Raw genomic sequence first — 24,698 nt, 5'->3', positions numbered from 1 at the left:
TACCTGTTAGCAGTCAATCCCAATTCCCACCTCCACTCAGCCTCTTGCAACCAATAAACTGCTGTCTATGGATTTGCCTCATCTAAACATTTCATATAAATGGATCATATAATATGTTGACTTTTGTGCCTGGCTTCTTTCACTTAGCACAATATTTTTCAAGGTTCATCTGTGTTGTAGCACGTATCAATTCTTGGTTCTTTTATAAGGCTGAGTCATATCCCATTGTAGCAATGTTATCACATTTTGTTTATACATTTGTCAATTGGGGAATTGGGTTGTTTCCACTTTATGGCTATTATGAATAATGATTTTATAAATAAGTACAAGTGTTTGTGTGAATACCTGTTTTTAATTCTCTGGGTATCTATAGGAATAGAATTGCTAGGTCATATGGTAACTCTATGTTTAACTTTTTTTTTGAGCAAATGCCAAACAGTTTTCCAAAGTGGCTGCACCATGTCACATTCCCACCAGCAATACTATCATTTCATGTGTCAGACTACAATCAACTGAAGGAAAGAAAACCTGCAGCAGAAACTCTAAAGCAGTTGTAGTCCTCTTCCCCTGAGAACCTGCTTGGAAGCCCGAGGTACACTCTACTGCTGGCTCAGCTGCCTGTTCTTTCACCTTGGATGAGGCCCAGGGACCAGAGAAAAGATCACATAGACCTTCCTATCCTCTTCCCTATCTTTTCAGGTTTTGGTTTTGGTAAATGGAGGTGTAGATATATATTCTTTGTTTTGTTTCATTTTGTTGGGAAAGGGGGAAAAGATTGAATAGCTTTTTAAAGTCAGGAGCCTTTGTTTTCTAAAAATTCAGCCATTAAGGAGACTTGCTACAAAACTATCAGCAATAGAGGAAGAAACTGAGAACCTGAATTTTGTTCTTTTTTTTTTTTTGTATTTTTCCAAAGCTGAAAAGGGGGAGGCAGTCAGACAGACTCCCGCATGCGCCCAACCAGGATCCACCTGGCATGCCCACCAGGGGGCGATGCTCTGCCCATCTTGGGGTGTCGCTCTGCCGCAATCAGAGCCATCCCAGCGCCAGAGGCAGAGGCCACAGAGCCATTCTCAGTGCCCAGGCAAACCTCACTCCAGTGGAGCCCCGGCTGCGGGAGGGGAAGAGAGAGACAGAGAGGAAGGAGAGGGGGAGGGGTGGAGAAGCTGATGGGCGCCTCTCCTGTGTGCCCTGGCCAGGAATCGAACCCGGGACTACCGCATGCCAGGCCGACGCTCCACCACCAGGGAGCCAACCGGCCAGGGCCCTGAATTTTGTTCTTTGCCAGTTAAACCTAGTATATATTCTCTTAACCCAAATGCAAAGTTTATTAGAATATTTAGCCACTGACTTCCAATCTCCTAAATTGTAGTTGTCCTCAGAGATATTCTACAACTTCTGCAAGTGGCAGATTCTGCCCATGTTTCTATAGATCTGCTCAAGGAAGCTCAACTTGCTATTGATTCTAAATTGCTTTTACATGGAAATGCATAATGGAAATCTAACATCCAGTTAAATCTCCCTTCTTGGAGCTAAAATTTAGAATATTTTGAAAGTGGTTTTGGAATTTAGCCATTTATCTCTGTTCAAGTCTTTCTGAAATTTTTGTACAATAATTTCTCCTTCTCTCTTTTTTTAGGTGAGAGGAGGGGGAAAAAATGAGGCAGATTCCTGCAAGCGCCCTGACCAAGATCCACCTGGCAACCCCATCTAGGGCTGAAGCTCGAGTACTGAGCTATTTTTAGTGCCTGAGGCTGAAGTGCTTGAACCAACTGAGCTATCCTCAGTGCCAGCAGCCATGCTCAAGCCAATTGAGCCACTGGCTGTGGGAGGGGAAGTGGGAGAGAAGGGGGAGAGGGAGGGAGGAAGAAGTAGATGGTTGCTTCTCCTGTGTGCCTTGACCAGGAATTGAACCCAGGACATCTATATGCTGGGCTGATGCTCTACTGACTGAGCCACCAGCTAGGGCCAGACAAAGGATCTTTAGAATCTCAGAAGAAACCTAACCCTCTCTAAGTCAAGCAATTCAGCTGAAGTCCCAACTGTCAACTTCTCAAGGCTATAAAGTCCAAAAAATTGCAGAGAAAGAATCAGAAACTAAATACCAAGAATGGGCCCAATAATATGCTTCATATCTTATCTATACATGTTATTACATTTAATCTTCCCAATAACCCTATAATAAAGGTCCTTTGTCCTTTTATACCCTTAACACTCCATAGTTGGATTGCCTGGATTCAAATCCTAACTCTACTGCTTACTGTGCAACCAAGTACTTTTTTTTTTAAGTAAGTGAGAGGAGGGGAGGCAGAGACAGACTCCCGCTAGCACCCCAACCAGGATCCACCCCTCAAGCCCCCTATGGGGCAATGTTCTGCCCACCTGGGGTGTTGCTCCATTGCTCAGCAACCAAGTTTTTCTTTGCACCTGAGGTGGAGCCACAGAGCCATCCTCAGTGCCCAGAGCCAACTCACTCTAACTGAGCCATGGCTACAGAAGAGGAAGAGAGAGGAGAGAGGGAGAGAGGGAGAGAGGGAAAGAGGGAGAGAGGAAGAGAGGGAGAGAGAGAGAGAGAGAGAGAGAGAGAATTGAGAGGGGGAAGGATGGAGAAGCAGATGGATACTTTTCCTTTGAGCCCTGACTGGGAATCAAACCCAGGACACCCATACGCCAGGCCTATGCCTTACCACTGAGCCAACTGGCTAGGACCAACCAAGTACTTTCTAAGCTTTGGTTTCTTCCCCAGTAAAATGCTGACAACAGTATTGTCTATCTCATGGGGTAGGGGCTGTAAGCATTAAAGAATATAATGCTTGTACATCTGCAAGCTAATATGTCATAATTTCTGAATTATGTGTGGTGTTTGAATTATCTGTGGCATCTGCATTCTGGATGAGTGAAGAGCAATAATTCTCACCTATTTCTATAGTTCAGAGATGAAGACATGTGAAAAGTTCCCTCATCCCATTTCACCAAAAAAGCAAAAGCAGAAATTCCCAAACTATCAAAAAAAAATCACCACTCAATCACAACTGAGTAACTAATGAAGATGTGGCATAGTTTTTGATAAGACTCTGATGAGGTGATGTCTGGATGTCTTGTTTTTTTTATAGGGAATATTATATTCCTTCATCTGGGCCTGAAGAAAAAACACATATGTGGCATAGCCTAAGCATTAATATTGTGCAAGACCAGCTTGTAAGCCATCAGTGGCCATTACACCAACCCACAAAGCATGAGTATATAACTGGCAGCACTCTAATGGTTTAGGCAAAGACAAAATCCATGGCTATGGACACATTCAAAAATGTTCTCTGACACTAAGAATCGCTACATCCTAGCCCAAAGAGGTATCAATGGCTCATGTGGCCTAGGCTATATATAACATCCTTAATATATTGTGTCCTTCTAACATAAATGATTCTTATTCCCACTTCCCAAAAGAAGCTAATATTTAATCAGTCAGGAAGTTCTCTTTGGCATCAGGAAGACTTTGGTTCAGTTCTATTTCCACAAGTAACTAAATCTCTGAGTCTCATCTGTTAATAGGATAAAACACCCACCAAATAGGGTGGTTGTAAGAATTAAATGAGATCATTTATATACAGTGCTTTGCAGAGTGTAGTAAGAAGTCAATGTATGGTAGCTATAATTATTATGCTCACTGTAGAAAACTGGAAAGGACAGAAAACTGTAAGGAAGAAAAAAGTCAGCAATAATTTCTCCTCCCCATCCTGGCCAAGGGAGCTCAGTTGGTTACAGTGTCATCCCAACATGCCAAGGCTGTGTATTTGTTCCTGGTCAGGGAATGCACAAGGATCAATAAATGTATAAATGAACAAAAAAATCTATTTTTTTTCTTTATCTCTCTCTTTCTTTTCCTCTCTCTCTTTCTCTAAAATCAGTAAATAAAATTTAAATAATAATTTCCCCTCCCAAAGGCAACTGCTGTTACAGTTATTTCCCCCCCACGTGCAGTTTGTCTTCATACAGATCTGAAATACCACACACACTACAGGTATCATTTGTGTTTTTGCCTATTAATGTAACTTAGAAATTTCCTCAGACCATTAACAACTAGGAAGTTGTTTATGTTTTTTTTTCCTGAAGTTGGAAATGGGGAGGCAGTCAGACACCAGGGGGCGATGCTCTGCCCATCTGGGGCGTCACTCTGCCGCAATCAGAGCCATTCTAGCGCCTGAGGCAGAGGCTAGAGCCATCCTCAGTGTCGGGCCAACTCTGCTCCAATGGAGCCTCGGCTGCGGGAGGGGAAGAGAGAGACAGAGAGGAAGGAGGGGGGGAGGGGGGGAGAAGCAGACGGGTGCTTCTCCTGTGTGCCCTGGCCGGGAATCGAACCCGGGACTCCTGCACACCAGGCCGACACTCTACCACTGAGCCAATCGGCCAGGGCTATGGTTTTTAACAAAATACTTTTTTCCTAATTGTGAAGCCCTTGGGAATGATACAGTCCTGCCTACCTCATCTTCCTGCCATTTTGGGATCTGACCTCCTGGTCTTGGTAAGCCAAGGTCACCATTATCACTTGGGACCACTGCAAAGTATCTCCTAAGTGCTCACTCAAGGGTGCTGAGTGTGTAAACTCCCCACACTTCAACAGCAGTGCTCTGTTGTTTACAATATAAGGTGCAGAAAGCCTTACATTCCACAGCCATCTGCTCCACGACCTTTCAAATTCCTCTCCCACACAATACAACAGAAGCTACTAAAAAACCAAAACCAAACCCCTAAACCTGCTCCTTTGCTGTAAGCTGGACCTGAAGCTGAAACTCCTTTCCAGACACCTTTTCTAATACCTTGTCTTTAAGGAAAAACAAGATGTATTACTGAGTTTAAATATTTTAAAAAACAACTGCCAGGATATTAATATTTAATTTGGTTCTCAGCATTTGAATTGCCCCAACTATACTATTCATGCTGACCCACCCCCTCAGGCTCCTGGGATCACCTCTTGTTTTTGGAAAGAATGGAGTTATCTAATTGTGGAGCCCAAAATTGACTTCTAGAAATAGACTAAGTGAAAATCAAATACAAATTAAATCAAATACAAATTAGGTTATCTATAACATTTATTTTGACAAACTATTTGGTTTGGGGAAGAGACTGCATAACCACTGTTTGTTATTATTATTGTCCTTATTATTGTTATTACACAAACAGTTTTCCAGAAAAGCAATGGCCACATGACTATGCAGAGAAGACATTAAAATGAACTGAGAAACAGAAGATTGGGGTTTCTGAAAGGTCTAAGATTCTGGGTCTATCAGTGATGAGTTGTATGACCTCAAGGAGCACAAATTCTCTGAGCCTACTTTTCCATATAAAAAACAGGAATAACAGTCTATCTCCATTTTCTCAGCCTTATGGAATTTTTATTCAGAACAAGTTAAATTATACATGTGAACGTAATTTGTGGCTTTTAAAGAACTATACAAATGTAAGGGTGAAAGTATTTTGCTTTTAAATAAAAAGGCAGGGAAAGAAAAGATGAAGACTTTTGAAATTTTATCTATACAGCCAACAACTGTCCTAAAATGCTAAAAAAGGGGTCATTTTGAATAATTCCATTCTTGATTATCCAGTTTTCCTCCACACATGCATCATGCTAATTAAAGGATTGGCTATCTTCATGCTGTGTTAGAGAAAACTGAAGTGTTAGAACAAAACAGACTGACATGCTAACTCAAGGAACTTACACGAGCTAAGGAGAGACTGAGGAAAGTTAAGGAATTAAGAGGTAGGAAGAATTAGGATCATGGAGGTTATAATAATTTAAAACTAGGAAAAAGATACAAACAGTTCAGAACTTAAAGAAATGTGTGAAGAGATGGTTTTCCCAAAGAGGAGGACCATTATCTAAACCCCTAGATAAGAGGTTTTGTGAAGCTATTAAATCAACTCCTCTAGAGCCTGACATTTGATTACATTTAAAATTCATCTTTTGCTTCCATTTTCCTTCCTCCCCCATATACCATGTGTTCCTGCCCCAACATCCTATTTCTCCCTCCTTTGGTTTATTTCCATTTCAATCTCTTGGATGTCTAGGTCCAGTTTTGCAGTTTTCCTTAATCTCTCCGGGCCTGGCTCTCCCTGGTGTACACCTCCCACCCTCAGCATCATGTGTGCACTCTCCTCTTTGGAAAAATCACACCTCATTCTTTCAGAAGAGCCTTAGAAAATTATTCAAAATTATATATATATATATATATATGGTTTAAAAAAAAATTTTTTTTTAAATAGAAAGATAAGAGCTTTAAGTTCCAGGCTGTTACCCTAGGTGGAGAGAGGAACATGACCCGGAGAAGCAATGGTAGTTAAAAACCCACTCAAACTTGGTCATTGGTGGTGACACGATGCTTCTCATTCCATCTGGGCAGGATCCGCTGGCCAGAGGCATTCAGTCAAAGCAGGTGGGGGAGGGAAACAGGCGTACAGAAGCTTCCAAAGATGGAGAGAAAGAAAAGGAGATAAACTAAAGAACAGAGTTCATGGAAGAAAGGGAATAGTCAGAAACAAGGAAAGACAAGGAAAATGGAATAAAGTAAAAGGGAAAAGGGAGGATGACTGAAGAGAGAAGCCAAAACAAACCAGGAGGGAGAAAACAGAAATAGTTGGGGGTGATGTAGAAACAAGAATAAGGGGCAGAGCGTGGGAGAGAGTAGGAGGAATGAGCAGAGCAGGGAGAGGAAGGGAGCAGGGAGAATGCCATGCCTAGCCTCGGTCTCAATGTTTTCTTCCTTACACTGTCATCGGTAGCTGCCTTATCTATTTTCACCTCTGGCAGTAGACGCCCGCCGATGTGGGAGCCAGGGCCACCAATGAGGGACACCACGCCGTTGCAGTCCACTGTGCTGTTGCGCTTCACGCTGCGCCGCAGGCTGGGAAAGATGCGCGAGGATCGGCTACCCTGGCTGTAGCCGCTGTAGCCGCTGTAGCTGCTCCGGCGCTCGCGGGCCCGAATCGGGATGAAGAGTGAGTCCCGGCGGCCCTCGCTCTCCTCCACGGTGCTGTGCTCGTCGTCCGCAAACTCGTTCTCTGAGCCCGGGTCCCGGAACCGCCCGGGCCCCCTGAAGCTGAAGATGCTGCTCTTGCTGTTGTGGCGGGAGAGAAATGGGGAGCCCGGAATGCTGAGCAGTGACTGTAGGGGCAGAGAAAGAGAAAGAGAAGTGTATGAGACGCGAAGCTGACCCCTTACAGCCTGAGCAAAGGCTGTTAACTTCCCCAGTCTGGCCCCATCCTTGCATTCCTCTTGTCAGATCAGACCACGTGTTTCGAGAAAGCAGTCAGAATGTTGAATTTTTAAAGATGTTCTACACCCTTATTACTTTTCCTCGCCCCCTACCCTTGAGATATACCTGTCTTTGACCAGTTAACCACTCAAAAACTCTATTCATTGTTAAGCACTGAAACGATGCTTTTATCTCATGCTTGATGAAATCAAAGCACTGCGAACACATCAGTGTGTCTACTATTTCTCACACTGCGGCTCACACGGAGTGAGCCTTTACCCAGGTGAGACTCTATGCCACACTTAGCAAAAAGGAAAGAATTTAAAAGTGGGTATTACTTGCCATTCTTTCAAGGAGAACATGCCCTAGAGGTCAAGTACTATGACAAGAGACGATCTTCAAGCTTTTTTCGTTCAAGTTGAAAATTACTTATGTTCCCTCCCGCTTTATTACAAAGTCAACATAAATTTTTTCACCAAGTTTAAATATTTGTAAATTACATAATTCTCAGCACTGACATTGTTAAATAAATTTCTTCTTTACCACTTAGGAATTTTCCTCATTTCCTCACTTACTTCCATTCCACATACCCTAGAGAATTTTATGCTAATGTATATTTTATACTTTATTGTATTTTGCTTATCACCTCTGAAGAGTTTGCAGAAAAATCATTAACTGTATTTTAAAAAATCTTTAATTTTCCTGTGATGATGAATTTCTAAAAAAATTTTAAAAGTTCTCCTGAATTGAGGTTTTTCCATGAACACAATTGATCAAGATATACAAATATATATTTTATAAGTAAATACTAAACTTAAGACTTTTATTAAAATGTATCTCTTAATGAGATGGGTGAGATTTATTTGATTTTTAAGTGCTGAGAACCCTTATTAACATAAACAGTATCTTGAAACAGAAGAATTTTGTTATAGTAATGTCACTCAATTCTTTGAACTCCTGCTAAAATATATACCAAAATCACATAGTAAGCTATCAGCAAAATTTATTTTAATGACTACTGGCTAACAATTGAATTAGGGCTTCTTTCAATTTTACTGAAAAGCAAAGAATTAAAAACCACTCAATTTGTTGAAGAATTTATTACCTAGTTATTAGAATTATTATATTTCTTGAGTTCTGTGGATACCAGAGAGGCTTTATTTATTATTTACTAATAAATATATGGGTTACTCTTACAGGGGTAACTTTTTTACTTAAAGTAATCTTATTTAACCAAACAGAAAAGGTTAGAATAATCAAAATGTTAATTTCTATACATCATTGCTAACATTAATATTTTTAATAGAGTTTATCTTATCATATGCTTTAAAGATACTTTCACCAAAACCTCAAAGCCAGAGATTTGGCTCATTTAATTTATGAAAAAATAGCCCAGTTGGGTTGGCTCAGTGGTAGAACATGGGCCCAGTGTATAGATGCCCTGGGTTTGATTCCTGGTCAGGGCACACAGGAGAAGTGCCCATCTGCTTCTCCCCTCCCCTCCCTCCTCTCTCTCTTCTCCCTTTCTGTAGCCACGGCTTGATTAGAGTGAGTTGGCCTCAGGCACTGAGGATGGCTCCATGGCCTCCACCTTAGGCGCTAAAAAATGGCTTTGGCTGCAATGGAGCACAGGCCCTGGATGGGCAGAGCATCACCCCCTAGTGGGCTTGCCGGGTGGATCCTCATTGGGGTGCATCAGAAGTCTGTCTCTGCCTCCCCTTCTCTCAATTAATTAAAATTTAATTTATGGCCTGAGCAGGTGGTTGCTCAGTGGATAGAGCGCTGGACTGGGATGTGGAGGACCCAGGTTCGAGACCCCGAGGATGCCAGCTTGAGCACCAGCTCATCTGGTTTGAACAAAAACAGCTTACCAGCTTGGACCCAAGGTCACTGGTTTGAGCAAGGGGTTACTCGGTCTGCTGTAGCCCCACAGTCAAGGCACGTATGAGAAAGCAATCAATGAACAACTAAGGTGCCACAACAAAAAACTGATGATTGATGCTTATCTCTCTCTGTTCCAGTCTGTCTGTCCCTATCTATCCCTCTCTCTGACTCTGTCTCTGTAAAAAAAAAAAAATTAATTTATGAAAATGTCTAACACACTCACTGCTAAAGTAACTGGCTAAATCAGACTTATCTTCATAGGAAAAAGTATGACCTTTTTTTTCTTCCTTTCCAAGTGAGAGGAGGGGAGGTAGAGAGACAGACTCTGGTATGCACTCTGACCAGGATCCACTTGGCAACCTTGCCTGGGCTCATGCTCTGCCCATCTGGGGCCATGCTCGCAACTGAGCTGCTATTTTTAGCACCTGAGGTGGAGGTTCCACAGAGCCATCCTCAGAGCCCGGGGCTGATACGCTGGAACCAATTGAACCATGGCTGTTGGGGGCGGGGGGGAGGAGAGAAATGAGAAGGGAGATGGAGAGCGGTGGAGAAGCAGATGGTCGCTTCTCCTGTATGCCCTGACCAGGAATCAAACCTGGGACATCCACACGGTAGGCTGACGTGACTCTACCACTGAGCCAATCAGCCAGGGCTCATTTTTCATTTTTAATAAATGTATTCATGTATATCCCAGTGATAACCATCCAGCTCCTGAACTTTTTTAAACATCCCAATACCCTTGACTATAACTCTATTTCATTCTTAACAGAAGTTAGAGGTAAATTCAGAAAGCCTTAAATGGATTTACATTTCCTGGATTAAAGAAAACACTATAAACACTAATATTTTCAATTGTCCTTTTGTTTGGCACCCAAAGATTTTTATACCTTAGGGTAATGCACGACATAAAAACTGGGATGACAGAGAGGTATTTTTAAAGTGGGAGGAGGTTGACTGACTGTGAAAAGGGAAGTGGAAAAGAACTGTTTAGGCCACAGAGTAACCTTGGGCATAGGAACAAAGATCTGGGAATAAGATTCCTTAAAACTAACTGTGCTTGGAAAGCCTTCCTGTGTCTTCAGGGGATGCACCCCTAGTTTGAGGACCACTGTGCTGAGAGAAAAAAATTTGACAAACAGCGGACTTTGGACAATCTTCCTTGCTACACTGAGATACTTAGTTTGCCCAATTATGACTTTAAAGAAATTCTCAAAATAATTTTTAACTATATATGAGATTTTTTGCCATAGAGCAACGGTTCTCAACCTGTGGGTCACGACCCTGGCGGGGTTGCCTAAAGCCATCGGAAAATACATAATGCATATCAGGTATTTACATTCCGAATCATAACTGTAGCAAAATTACAGTTATGAAGTAGCCACCAAAATTATTTTTTGGTTTGGGATCACCGCAACATGAGGAACTGTATTGCGGGGTCACGGCATTAGAAAGATTGAGAACCACTGCCATAGAGGTTAGGTCTTAACCTTCTTCTAAAATGATTCCACTGTGAAAGTTCTTTGTGGGCCAGGACTTTGCTAATATAGTGCATATAGTATGTGTTAAATAAACCTTTTGTGCTTTTTGGGGGTATTTTTCCAAAGTGAGAATCTGTGGGGAGAGGGGAGGCAGACAGACTCCCATATGCACCCGACCGGGATCCACCCGGCACGCCCACCAGGGGGGTGATGCTTTGCCCATCTGGGGTGTTGCTCTGCTGCAATTGGAGCCATTCTAGCATCTGAGGCAGAGGCCATGGAGCCATCCTCAGCGCCCGGGCCAACTTTGCTCCAATGGAGCCTTGGCTGCGGGAGGGGAAGAGAGAAATAGAGAGAAAGGAGAAGGGGAAGGGTAGAAAAGCAGATGGGCACTTCTCCTGTGTGCCCTGGCTGGGAATCGAACCCCAGACTTCCACACGACAGGTTGATGCTCTACCACTGAGCCAACCGGCCAAGGCCTAAATAAACCTTTTAAAATAATACTTTTTTTTTTTTTTAAACAGGGACAGAGAGAGAGTCAGAGAGAGGGATAGATAGGGACAGACAGAGAGGAACAGAGAGAGATGAGAAGTATCAATCATCAGTTTTCTGTTGTGACACCTTAGTTATTCACTGATTGCTTTCTCATATGTGCCTTGACCGCAGGCCTTTAGCAGACCGAGTAACCCCTTGCTCAAGCCAGCGACCTTGGGTCCAAGCTGGTGAGCTTTGCTCAAGCCAGATGAGCCCGCGCTCAAGCTGGCGACCTCGGGGTCTCGAACCTAGGTCCTTTGCATCCCAGTCCGACGCTCCATCCACTGCGCCACGTGCCTGGTCAGGCTAAAATAATACTTTTGATGATAACCCTGGAAGGGCTATAGGGCTCCTTTTCAATATTTCGGCCCCTATTTTTTTGTTACCTAAAACTCCATTTCTATGTAGTTCTAGACTCAAAATTCTTCCAGTCCCATCTTTTTCTATAATGTAGGAGGCCCTTGCGGCCCAATCTGTAGATTGTCTTTGGATACTTCTAGTTCCAGCATACTCGATTCTCTCATTTGTATTTCCCTTGTTATATAGTCTTTCCCTGCCTTGGCTCAAAGCAACTCACAAATCTCTGAGAAAAGAAATGAATTTGATCATGTTGGGCCACAACAAGAAAAACACTACCCACAGACTATTTGATATGAATGTCACTGTTAAATATGATATATACTTTAGGCTATATATAGGCCTCTGGAAAAGAGAATGCAGGTATGCAGCCTCTCTGAAACCTCTCTGATCCCTCTAATTTGTTTTGCTCTTTTGCCCCAACCTTGCACCAGGGAGGAGAAGCTGCATTGGTTAGATTCCAGAATATTCACAAGGTCTCATTTATGAGTGGATAGTGCCACTGTGTGTTAAAGGACACACACATGGCCAGCTCTTATCCTTCCTTTCTCCATGTTGTTAGATTAGTAAAAGGATCAGGGCCTCCTTCAACTCACTGCTTGCTATTCCTCCTCTCTCATTTATGTCTGGGCACCCTCACTGATTCATTACCCTGAACCAGGTCTCAAAGTTTGACTCATGAACCAATGTTAGTGAATGACCTGCTACTGTTTTGCAACAAGACAAGTAAAAAAATGGAGAGAAGCATTTAGAAACTCTAATAGCAAATAGATATCACAACATCCATGAATGTGATCATTTTTCTAGAAATTCCTTGTTATTTTATTTTATAATAGTATCAATTCATGAAAACTTGGACAAAATACAAACTGGTCCTTTACCACAGGTGGTTTGAGAAACACTTTTCTAAGCAATGTGGCTAGCCAGAAGATGGTATGTGTCATTTTCTTTCCTTCTTTTCCAAGTGAGAGGAAGCGAGATACAGAGACAGACACACACATGACAGAGACAGATATCCCTGACCAATATCCACCCGGCAACCCCTCTCTGGGGCTGATGTTCTGCCCATCTGGGCATGCTCGCAACCAAGCTATTTTAGTGCCTGGGAAGGAGGCTCCATGGAGCCATCCTCAGTGTCCAGGGCCAATGTGCTTGTACCAATTGAGCCATGGCTGTGGGAGGGGAAGAGAGAGAGAGAGAGAAAGAGAGAGAGGGAGGGAGAGAGGGGGGGGGGGGGAGAGGAGGAAGGGGAGAGAAGAGATGGTTGCTTCTCCTTTGGGCCCTGATTGGGAATCAAACCCAGGACATTCACACACAGGGCCAACACTCTACCACTGAGCCAACCAGCCAGGGCTGATAAGTATCTTAAAATATTCAGTACTTGAGATTTTGTTTTAATAAGAGGTAAGATGACAGACACAGATAACTGCCTTTAAAAGAAGAGTTTATTACTTATTGTTCCTATGAGAAGGGAGCATGGAGGGCCTCAGGGGGATGTACTAGGATTGGTAAGGAGGCAGAAGGGGTAAGGGGGAAAGCAAGGCCCAGAGTCTTTATTGCCGTTTACTAGAGAGGAAGAGGAGGCACGTTTGAGCAAGTTTAGGATCAGATAGTTTAAATAATTCCAGACAGGCTCTGGGCTATAGGAGTGGTCCTGGTTGTCCAGCAGCTCTCCCTGGAGTCATTTAGGGCAGAGGAAATATTGATTTGGTGTGTGAGAGTGAGATAAAAAGAAAAGTCTGGGGAACAAGGGTTTTGTACTGATTTACATATGAAAGGCACAATTCTATCCCTATCTCTAGGAATTAATAAACACTGGGAGAGGCAGTCCCTTCCCTGCCAGCAAGGCTCCTAAAATGTCAAAAAAAATTTCTAAAATACAGCAAATAGAAATCTGATTAAGACAGTAAGATCCTAAGTTTGGTTTTAGTAGGGGACAGGAAGTATCCTTGAGCTTCTACCCAGATGCTCAGTTCAGTTTAACAGAGAACACTGAGGTTCAAAGCATAAGCTTACATGTTAATAAATTGGGCCTTGGACATATATATCTCCCTTGAGGGTCTCCATGGAGAGAAACAGCCAGGACAAGAGAAGACACAGACACTCCTGGGCAACTTTGCTAAATCCCATGATCACCTTCAACATCATCACTGTCTTAAGGCATTCAAGATCCTCCCAGCTTTTTTCCCCCTAATTTACTTTTTCCAGTTCATCTTTTACTCTTTCCTCTTAAGATTCCCTCCCATTCAGACATGCTGCCTTCGGGTATTTATTTAGTTTCCAGGGCTCGCTCCTCTCTCAGCTGTGGAAATCCTCCTGGTTGTCTGTTGGCCAGCAGCTTCCTCCTCTATAGACTTCCTTCATCTTCCCATAGCACTGAGTCCCTCTTTCAGAGTACTTATGCTCTACTTTTACTACAGTCCTCTATGCATGCTTTATTTCTCTTTTTAAACCAACCACAAGCTCCTTAAGGGCCCACAGATTCATCTTTATTTCTCCTGGAGTTCTCTCTATACTGTAGGTACAGCACTGAATTTAATTAACATGTATTTAGATTACATACTGTTTAGCCACCCCCCTCAGCATTGTTCCATACCTGGGTCACTACCTCACTTCTCATAGCAAGCTTCCTGGACTGAATGTTGGGTGCTAACACAACCTGCTACATTAGGTCTCCACATTAGGAAAGAGGTTTGATTTATTTGACAAATGATCATTAAATACCTAGTGTGTGCTAAATAATGTGGATACAATGATGAACAAGACACACAATATGGTCCCAACCCTCTTGAAACTTGTTGCCTAGTGGAAATACTATATACTATATGAGATCTAATACACTGCACTATTCTTAACTGATAGCAAAGTGATAAGGAAGATAATGATCAATTCAGTAACCTACCAGGGGTCCCCAAACGTTTTACACAGGGGGCCAGTTCACTGTCCTTCAGACTGTTGGAGGGCCGCCATATACAGTGCTCCTCTCACTGACCACCAATGAAAGAGGTGCCCCTTCAGGAAGTGCGGTGGGGGGGGCGGATAAATGGCCTCAGGGGGCCGCATGCGGCCTGCAGGCCGTAGTTTGGGACACCTGCTACAGTCACTTAGAAATCAGGATCCTGAGACAATGTATACTAAAAGGAAACAATTTATCTATTATTCTTTAATTTCTTGTTTCATTATTAGCAAAAGAGTTGACTTCGATAAGTGCGAAAGGGGAAAAATTACTTACTTCATTACTCCTTGTTCCCTGTACCCAATTCTGATCTAGCACATTCCCTGAGGAGATATATCCAGACTCTCCCAATCTCAACTTCCCTGGCCTGGAGGGGCTCAGTGATGACTTAGACCCATAGCTGTATTAACTCCTGGGGTCCAGCTAGTTTATAAGATGGGAAGGCTTACTTCCTGTTTTCAATATCTTTCCTGTCAACCAACAGGAGCTTCTAGCCCTTTTCAGGCAATCACATAACAGCTAACTAAAAACACAACCCAAATTAGGTGTTTGTTTGGGAGAATGGCCCTCACAGTCCACAGAAAAATGAACTCAGGATTTCAGGGCATCTGTGTGAGTTGTTTGTTAGGATGAAGCTTAACGATGCTGAGATGTTTAAAATGTGATAAATTGATGATTTAAATATTCTATTTCCATGCTATATTTCCCTTTTTCTTTCCACTACAGCAGTGGTTCTTAAAGTGTGGTCTGGGGACTCCTGAAGGACCCTGTGAACCTTTTAGGAGAAGAGCTCACGAGGTCAAAACTGTTTTCATAATACTGACATGGTATCTGCCTTTATTGTTCTCATTTTCTCAGAAGCATACAGTGAACTCTGGGAGCCTTACAGTTTTGCAGTATTTAATGACTTTTCTGATGAGATTGGTAGTGATAATAATGTAGTGAATTTTAAATATTGTGTCAGTACTTGGGAGTACTGACTCAGTGAACCAGTATTTTCAATATAATCAATGCATGATGCTACAAATCATTCAATGAGTTAGAGATCTGTGGTGAAAAATACCACAAAAGATTTTAATGCAACAGAGTACGAAGTTACTAATACTGTTTTGAATTCCACATTGTAACTAATCATTAAAACTACCACTGTCCAGTTCAGGAATCATATTAAAGAAGAATACTCACAATTATCTTAAAAGATTATTAAAATATTCCTTCCTTTCCCAACTTCTGTATTTCCCCATGTATAAGAATCTCCCATGTACAAGACACACCTTAATTTTGGGGCCCCAAATTTGAAAACAATGTATTACATAAAGTTATTAACTCAAGTTTTATTCATCATAAAATTCATACAAATCATCATCACCGTCAAAACTCCCATCCATTAGCTTGTTCTCATCTGTGTCCGATGACGAATCACTGTCTTCAACAATGAACACAAAAACAAGTGAGAAAAAGCAGGAAATGCAAGGTAAAAAATCTACAACCACTGTAGAAGATGCACCCTGTATTTAGACCCCAAATTTTTCAAAAAAAAGTGAGTCCTATACATGGGGAAATATGGTACGTCTGTAGGAAACTAGATTTTCTCCACATACTTCAACCAAAAAAATATACATCTCAACAGAGTGAATACAGAAGCATATATAATATTCCAGCTGTTTTCTTTTAAACCACAGATTAAAGAGATTCACAAAAATGTAAATGGTACTACTTTTCCACTGCCTTTTTTTTGTTCTGAAAAATAGTTACTTTTTACACAAACATGTATAACTTGTATTAAATATATAATCAGTTTATTGTTATTTTAAAATAAATCAGTAAATATTTTTAAATTTCTTAATTATAATTTCTTTTTTTTTTTTTTTTTTTTTTTTTTTTTGCATTTTTCTGAAGCTGGAAACAGGGAGAGACAGACAGACTCCCGCATGCGCCCGACCGGGATCCACCCGGCACGCCCACCATGGGGCTACGTTCTGCCCACCAGGGGGCGATACTCTGCCCATTCTGGGCGTCGCCATGCTGTGACCAGAGCCACTCTAGCGCCGGAGGCAGAGGCCACAGAGCCATCCCCAGAGCCTGGGCCATCTTTGCTCCAATGGAGCCTTGGCTGCGGGAGGGGAAGAGAGAGACAGAGAGGAAGGCGCAGCGGAGGGGTGGAGAAGCAAATGGGCGCTTCTCCTGTGTGCCCTGGCTGGGAATCAAACCCGGGTCCTCCGCACACTACGCCGACGCTCTACCGCTGAGCCAACCGGCCAGGGCCTTAATTATAATTTCTAATATGATAAAAGCAAATTTAAAAAAGCTCTTTAGGCCCTGGCTGGTAAGACTGTTGGCCTGCCATGTGGATGTCCCAATTCAATTCCCAGTCAGGGCACACAAGGAAAGCAACCATCTGCTTCTCCACCTCTCCTCCTCTTGCTTCTCTCTCTCTCTCTCTCTCTCTCTCTCTCTCTCTCTCTGCTCCTCTCTCTCTTTCCTCCTGCAGCCATGGCTCAATTGATTTGAGTGCACTGGACCCAGGTGCTGAGAATGGCTCCAAAGGAGCTATTTGCCTCAGGTGCTAAAAATAGTTTGGTTGTGAGCATGGCCCCAGATGGGCAGAGCATCAGCCTCAGACAGGGGTTGCTGGGTGGATCTCAGTCAGGGCACATGTGGGAGTCTACCTCTCTAACTCCCCTCCTCTCACTTGGAAAAGAAGAAGAAGAAAAAAAAGCTCTTTAAGATTCTCATTAATTTTTAAAAATACAAAGGGAACTTAAGACCAAAAAGAAAGAACTGCTGCAATAAAATAATTAAAATACTTTGCAAAAATGGACTCAACCTAATAGTTATAAACTGTCCTAAGCTCTAAAAACAGAGCAGTAATTTTAATTTTATAGGGAAATGGGTAGGAGATAGTTTGGGCAGATGTCTCAAGGGGACATGATAAGATCTGGCAGTAAAGGACCCTGATGCACACTTGAACTGTGCTGTGGAAAAACTGAAGCCACGTTCATTGTTAAGCCAATAGGGGAGGTGACCATGTACGTGTGGAGGCAAGTGAGGAGATGGCTATAGATTAGTGATTCGTGGCACAAGCTCTGCAGTCAGAAAAACCTGGTTAAATCTTTTTTTTTTTTGTATTTTTCTTAAGTGAGAAGCAGGGAGGCAGACAGACAAACTCCCACATGCGCCCGACTAGGATCCACCCGGCATTCCCACCAGGGGGCGATGCTATGCCCATCTGGGGCATTGCTCTGCTGCAACTGGAGCCATCCTCAGTGCCTTGACTCAGAGGCCATGAAGCCAACTTCAGTGCCCAGGCCAACTTTGCTCCAATGGAGCCTTGGCTGTGGGAGGGGAAGAGAGAGATAGAGAGAAAGGAGAGGGGGAAGGGTAGAGAAGCAGATGGGCACTTCTCCTATGTGCCCTGACAGGGAATCGAACCCGGGACTTCCACATGCCAGGCCGATGCTGAATCACTGAGCCAACTGGCCAGGGCCCTGGTTCAAATCTTGACTCTAACATTTACTGGCTATATAACCATACACAAGTTACTCTCTCTAGGCCTCAGTTTGCTCAGTCAGTCTTCCAGATAAAATCAGAGGCACTGCAGGGAGGTCCTGGTACAAAGACTATTAACACAGTGTGGGGCTTCTAAGGAAATCTGGGCAGTCAGCCATAGCATCCAGAAATCTAGCTTTTTTCAATGGGGAAATGAGAGAAAGTGAACATCTTCATGCAAAGCAGTCCATCTCAGAATCCAGATTTATGTTTTTGAGCTATGGAGCAATCAGTGCAACTTTGTGCTAAAGTGTAAAGATTAATTGAAGACCATTCAGTAGCAAAGTGTTAACAGTACTAAGGTATTCATTAACTAGCTCTTGATGGTTTGCAAGACAAGGGTTGGAGTACAACAAAACTGTAATCATACTTTTCCCTAAAAGAGGCTGCACTAGGAGAAAGGTGAGGTGAAAGTGAGACAAATGACTCCAGGCCATAAATAAGTCAAAGAAGGGGTTAAGTCAGTTTTATAAAAGTCCTTCATTTATATTTCAACAAATATCTGAATGCTAGCCATGTGCAAAGAAGCAGGCCTTGACTTTAGGACTTTGAGAAGACGATATGAAATAAGGAAATACCACAGAGAGTAAAGAGGTATGTATTAAATATAATGAAAAGATGAAATAATTTCCAAATGTGTGTAGAACGGGGGTGGTCAGAGGAGGTTCCTCGAGAGAAGAATGTAAAAAATAAGTATGATACAGACATTCAGAGATGAAAAAATAGCGCATCTTAGGATGTTTCTGGAGCTAAATAGAGGGCAGAAAACAAACATCCTATATGAGAAGCACCAAGTAGTTCACTTGGTTTAAAAATAGGGTGCTTGATGGGACACAGTGACTGGAGATTAAAAAAGCAGGTGTGTCCAGGGGAAGAAGAAGTGCTATAAATTCCATCCTAAAGGGTTGGGACATCATTAGTAAACAGAGTAAATCTGATTAGGGAAATTCTTCCTTCTATTCTTCTTAATAACTATTCTACACCGTCAATATTTGCTTTAAAAACCACACTCAACCTCTCATTCCCTTCAGTAAGATTTTAGATTTCCCACATTACTGAAAACTACAGACTCTCAGGTATCATCTTCCTCAGTTTGCTACTCCCTATCTATAAACATATCCATGCCCACCCCTCCCTATTTTTCCAATGCTTTGGGGACAAGGTGTCCCTTTCCTGTTAGAGACTATATCTTCCAAGATGGTACTCAATTTTCTTTTTTATTCTACTTCATTTTCTACCTCCATTTCCCCTTTTTCTGGGTTTCCTTCCCCCCACAAATTATAGAAATACTTATTTTTGCCAATATTCTTTAAATAAGCTTGAGTGAGAAGTCTACACCTAGTCTTGACTTTCCACTCCATATGGCATCCATCCTTACCCTGGACTGAAATGTGTCCCTAAGGTTCTCAATGTTTTAGATTGCCAAATTCAACAAATGTTTCCAAGTCTGATTTCACAAAGCATCTTTGTTAAATTTCGATCCACTGACTACTCCCCTGCCTTCTCCAACCTCTGTGGTCTCTGGGCTCCACTGAACTCTTGGTTCTCTTAGCTTCTCTAATGACCTCTCTCTCATTTATTTTCCTTCATAAACTTTATCTCCATGCCCATGAATGCCAGTGGTTGTGTCCTTGGCCCACTGTTCTTTTGCTGGATACACAGTATATTTGAATAATACCATTAAGTTCCATGGTTTCAATCACTACCTCAGGTGCATAACCTTTTCTATGAACAGTCATCATGTGACTTTGCATGTCTAAAAGCCCTGTCTACTTGGTTAGTCAACAAATTATTCAACTTGAGATATCCAAACTGGAACATACTTTTCTTCAGATGCCCTTTCTTCTAACTGTTCCCTCATCAACACACACATATATTACCTGAAAAATTGCTCTTTATTCTTTATTTATCTTCCCCAGAAAATCTCTGCTGAACTTGGGGATAGATCTCTGTGCTCCAAAACCCCACATATTTCAATTATGAGATAATGCCGTTGATGCTATTATATAAGTAATTTTTAAATGTATCTGGCTGCTCCACTACACTGTAAGCTCTCTAGGACAGCAATGGTGTTTTAATCATCTTTTAATCTCTAGGACCTAGTACAATCCTTGACACATGGTACACACTCCATAACTGCTGGGGATGAATAATGAGAGCTATGGTTTAGGAAGTAATCTGCTGACAGTGTATAAAACACAAAGGAGACGGGGATGGAAAAATGAAGAGGACTAGCAAAAGACTGAACTGGGAAGTGAGAGATGCAAATAAGAGACAATGAATCATCCCTGGAAAACAAGAAAAGACATTGGCTATAATGTTATAACTGTAATCTAGTCTATACTTACAAACTTTCTAGCATTTCTTTAACATGGATTTGGGTGGTATTCTTTGAAATCCAAAAATATCTGCTGTGTAATGATATGTACAGTAAAGAATGCTCATTAATTATCCATAAGACATCCCCCCCCTTTTTTTTGACAGAGTCAGAAAGAGGAACAGATAGGGACAGACAGACAGAAAGGGAGAGAGATGAGAAGCATCAATTCTTTGTTGTGGCTCCTTAGTTGTTCATTGATTGCTTTATTATATGTGCTTTGACCCAGGGGCTACAGCAGAGTGAGTGACCCCTTACTCAAGCCAGTGACCTTGAGCTCAAGCCAGCAACCCTGGGCTCAAGTCAGCAACCTTGGGCTCAAGCCAGTGACCATGAGGTCATGTCTATGATCCCACACTCAAGCCAGATGAGCCTGTGCTCAAGTCAGCAACCTTGGGGTTTCATACCTGGTTCCGCTGAGTCCCAGTCCAACGCTCTATCCACTGTACCACCGCCTGGTCAGGCCATCCCTCCCCCTTTTCTCTTAATTTCCCCACTTATCAAAGTTGGATAAATGAGGCTTTTAATCTACCATGGGCTAATTTATCAGCATGACTCTAGATATCTAGAATAACTAATTAATAGAATTTGCCACACTCAAGTAAGTTGACCTGAAGAGTTTCATCACTTAAAAAAGATCTATAGCTATAGACAATTCTTTAACAGAGGCATCTGTGCTAAATTCAGATGTTCAGATGCTAAGAGGAGAAAAGTTCTTCCTGCTGTTTTAGAACAGAGGTTCACTAGTGAGACACAGACTTTACAGCCAAAGTAAGTCTGCCAAAGGTCATGACGTTGTCCTAGGGTGGGCTTTAGAGCAGAGGAAGGTCCTAGCATGAGTAGGAGGAAAGCAATGAGGAGCTTGGAAGGGCAGGCCTGAGGACGCAGGGATGAGTCTGGAAAATGTAAAGCCAAAAGGGGAATAAGAGAATCAAGTGAGATTAGGAAAACCAGAATTTCTCAGGCTATTTGATTGAGTGCGAAGAGTTTACCTGATTCATAATGGAAAACTTCCTCCCTATTCTGTTGTCTGGCAGCCGAAAGGCCTTCCTCCTCATGCCATCTTCTGACTCTGACTTAAACACCTTCTCAGGATCCCCTTTCTCCTCTCCTTCAGAGAGTTCCTTTTGCTTCCTCTTCTTTCTCCTGTTACGTCTTTCCTTAGCACTCTTGGAACTGAGTTTAGAAATTTCAGATGAGCTCCGAGGTGAGCCTCCTCCTTCTTCACCTTCTTCCTCGATGGCATCTTCTGAGACAGTTCCTGCTGACGTGGCCATCGCAGCAGCCTAGGAAAGGAAGCAGTCACAAACAAGCTAGATCAGAAGCAGTTACTTGGAGCCACCAAAGCCAAGCTATCTAGGCCAATCATTTTTTTCCCTTAGATAGGAAAGGAAGGAAAAAAGGAAGAAGGAAACCTAGTCAGTCAGGAGACTGGCCATGGACTGGCGATCTCCATTCTCTAGTCGAATCTGCATTGCAGTACACGGCACTAAGTAATCAGAGCGGAACCCAGTGGTGAGAACTTTGGGATTTATTCTCTTGAGTATCTCAGATAAGAATTTGACAGCCTTTTTGGTGCCAATCTTTTCTGGGCAACTCTGAAAATGAATGCTACGATAATAATGTTATACTTATGGGCCTAATAAAAAAATACACATATACTTGGATAAGAATTAGAAAGGAAAGTGTTAAGGGTGATGGGATTATAAATTTGTTTTTCAAATTTTACTTTTGTATTTTCTTGTACCTTATTTTTATTTATTTATTTTTATTTTTATTTTTTTACAAGGACAGAGAGAGAGTCAGACAGGAACAGAGAGAGATGAGAAGCATCAATCATCAGTTTTTCGTTGTGACACCTTAGTTGCTCATTGATTGCTCTCTCATATGTGCCTTGACCATAGGGCTACAGCAGACCGAGTAACCCCCTGCTCGAGCCAGCAATCCTGGGTCCAAGTTGGTGAGCCTTGCTTAAACCAGATGAGCCCGCGCTCAAGCTGGTGACCTCGAACCTGGGTACTCCACATCCCAGTCTGACGCTCCATCCACTGCGCCACTGCCTGGTCAGGCTCTTGTACCTTATTTTTAATTACAATCGATACTTTTTAAGACCACAGAGAATCTCTGAAAGAGATCTTAATATTTTCCACAATAAAAAGGCTATATTTATATGAAGCACTATATAAATTGCTCTGGCCACTATTTTTTTTCCCTAGCCACCATGGCAATTAAACACTGAATAGCTGAAGAAATTCAACAAAAGATCATATTGACAATTTGGCCATTAAGACAGATAGAATAATTGAAACAACCATGTGCAGTTGTTAATTGGGTATTTTAACCAGATCAATAACTTCCATTTGACAATGTACTTAGAAGAGATCAACTGGACTAGCAATTAGATGGGGCCTTAGTTACGGTGATCTGGTAGGCAGGACTGTTGCAAAGAATTGACTACCACCAACCTGTGCCTCTTCCTGTTGCTTCTTAAGTTGTTCCAACATTGCTTTGAATTCAGCTTCTTTCTGTTCTGCCTCCTCCAGCGTTGCCTGATTCTGCTCTTCATAAGCCATGGCCACCACAGCCAATATCAAGTTCACCAGATAGAAAGAACCCACAAAGATGACCAAGACAAAGAAGATCATGTATGTTTTCCCAGCTGCTCGTAAGGTCTGTAATGATAAAGACCAGGCTGAATAAACCAGGCTGAAAACAACTTGTAGGCACATGTTCCTCTGTAGGGAAATCACTGCATTTGGAATAGGACAGTGCATTGTGTAGCACTCCTTCATGCCCAATGCTGAGGGCCTCCCGTATCTTCAACTCACAGTAAACATCAGTAGTATCACCCATTCATGGTGGCAAAAAATGCCCTCTTCTATTTCCAAATATTCTGAATACACTTTTTTTTTCATAGAAAAATGCTTGATTTTTTTTTTAAAGGAAAAAGTGCTCTGGGCTAAGAATTACATTTGACTTTTTCAGTTGGTTCTAAAACAAGTATAAGAAAAGAACACAAGACTTTAGCTAATTTATCTACTGGTCCTCAAAGAGTATTAACAGACAAATTCCATCTCTGGGATCAGGTTCAAGTCACAAGAAGTCCCCATCTTGAGTGACAACCTTCCTTATTCTCTTGTAATAGGATGGCTTTTTAAAGAGGGATATGAGAAAGAATAATGAGAAAAAAAAGGCAGAAGGATCCTAGGACTATTCTTTCACTAGCAGTGAGCAGACAGACATCAAAGAATAACTGAATTTTAGGTTATGTATGACCCATTGTTATTTAATTTTCATTTTTATTCCTTTCAACCACAAATATTTAATGAAATTTAACCTCAATCATAAATATTTCATAAGAAAGATTGGAACATGAGGAAACTCTAGGCTGTCCAACAGAAAGTAAGGAATCCTCAAGGGATCTGAATTAGAAGCTTCCCTAAGAGAAGAGGTTCCTTCATGCCTGAGGGGACATGTTTCTCATTCTCAAACTAAATGCCATCATCAAATGCCAAAGTCAAATAGAAAACAACTGATTAGGCTCTGGCCGGTTGACTCAGGGCTAGAGTATTAACCCCATGTGTAGATGTCCCAGGTTTGATTCCTGGACAGGGCACACAGGAAAAGGGACTATCTGCTCCTCTATCCCGCCCCTGCCCCTCTCTCTTTCTCTGTCCCTCTCTCTCTTTCCCTCCTGCAGCCATGGCTTGCCACTGCCTCAGGCACTAAAAATGGCTCAGTTGCAAGCATGGCCCCAGGTGGGCAGAGCATCGCCCCAGACAGGGGTTGTTGGGTGAATCCAGGTCAGGGTGCATGCAGGAGTCTGTCTCTCTATCTCTCCTCCTCTCACTTGGCAAAGAAGAAAGGAGAAAAAACAACAAACAATGGATTAGCATAGACATTCTAAACTGGAAGATCCACAGTAATCACACTAACTTCTCCAATCATAATCAACAAAATTAAATGACCTACCCCGAATCACCAATCTAGCCTAACAGAATGGTACTGAGCAATTTTTAATCTGTTACAATCTGCTTGAACAAGTCTAAATATGTTACAAATCTCAAAAATGTTGATATATTTAGACTCCAACATCCTGTGGATAGAAATCTCATCTTTATAATGTCTAATAGTGCTTTGCATAATATGTTTAATTGATATTTCTTTTTTAAGTGAGAGAGAGACAGACAGACAGGGACAGACAGGCTGGAAGGGAGAGAGATGAGAAGCATCAATTCTTCACTGTGGCATCTTAGTTAGTTGTTCATTGATTGCTTTTTCATATGTGCTTTGATGGGGGGCGGGGGGCTCCAGTA

General features: G+C 42.1%; 1 protein-coding gene across 5 annotated transcripts in view; it reads right to left on the bottom strand.

Moving 5' to 3' along the window:
- The window catches only part of SCN8A (sodium voltage-gated channel alpha subunit 8), a 265,318-nt gene that overhangs the window by 96,179 nt on the left and 144,441 nt on the right, over positions 1-24,698 (bottom strand). For 4 of the 5 annotated variants that reach the window (XM_066265290.1, XM_066265307.1, XM_066265282.1 and 1 more), the window contains exons 10-12: positions 22,848-23,054; positions 21,375-21,668; positions 6,794-7,156 (exon numbers count right to left, since the gene is read on the bottom strand). In XM_066265290.1, coding sequence (XP_066121387.1) covers positions 6,794-7,156; positions 21,375-21,668; positions 22,848-23,054 — 864 coding nt within the window. Of the gene's footprint in view, positions 1-6,760; positions 7,157-21,374; positions 21,669-22,847; positions 23,055-24,698 lie in introns of all 5 variants that reach the window. The other variant, XM_066265314.1, reaches the window with a different exon arrangement.

Source organism: Saccopteryx bilineata, chromosome 1 (assembly GCF_036850765.1).
Source record: "Saccopteryx bilineata isolate mSacBil1 chromosome 1, mSacBil1_pri_phased_curated, whole genome shotgun sequence".
NCBI classification, from domain to species: Eukaryota; Metazoa; Chordata; class Mammalia; order Chiroptera; family Emballonuridae; genus Saccopteryx; species Saccopteryx bilineata.
Note: the sequence above shows the minus strand (reverse complement) of the source record. Positions and strands in the feature narration are given on the sequence as shown.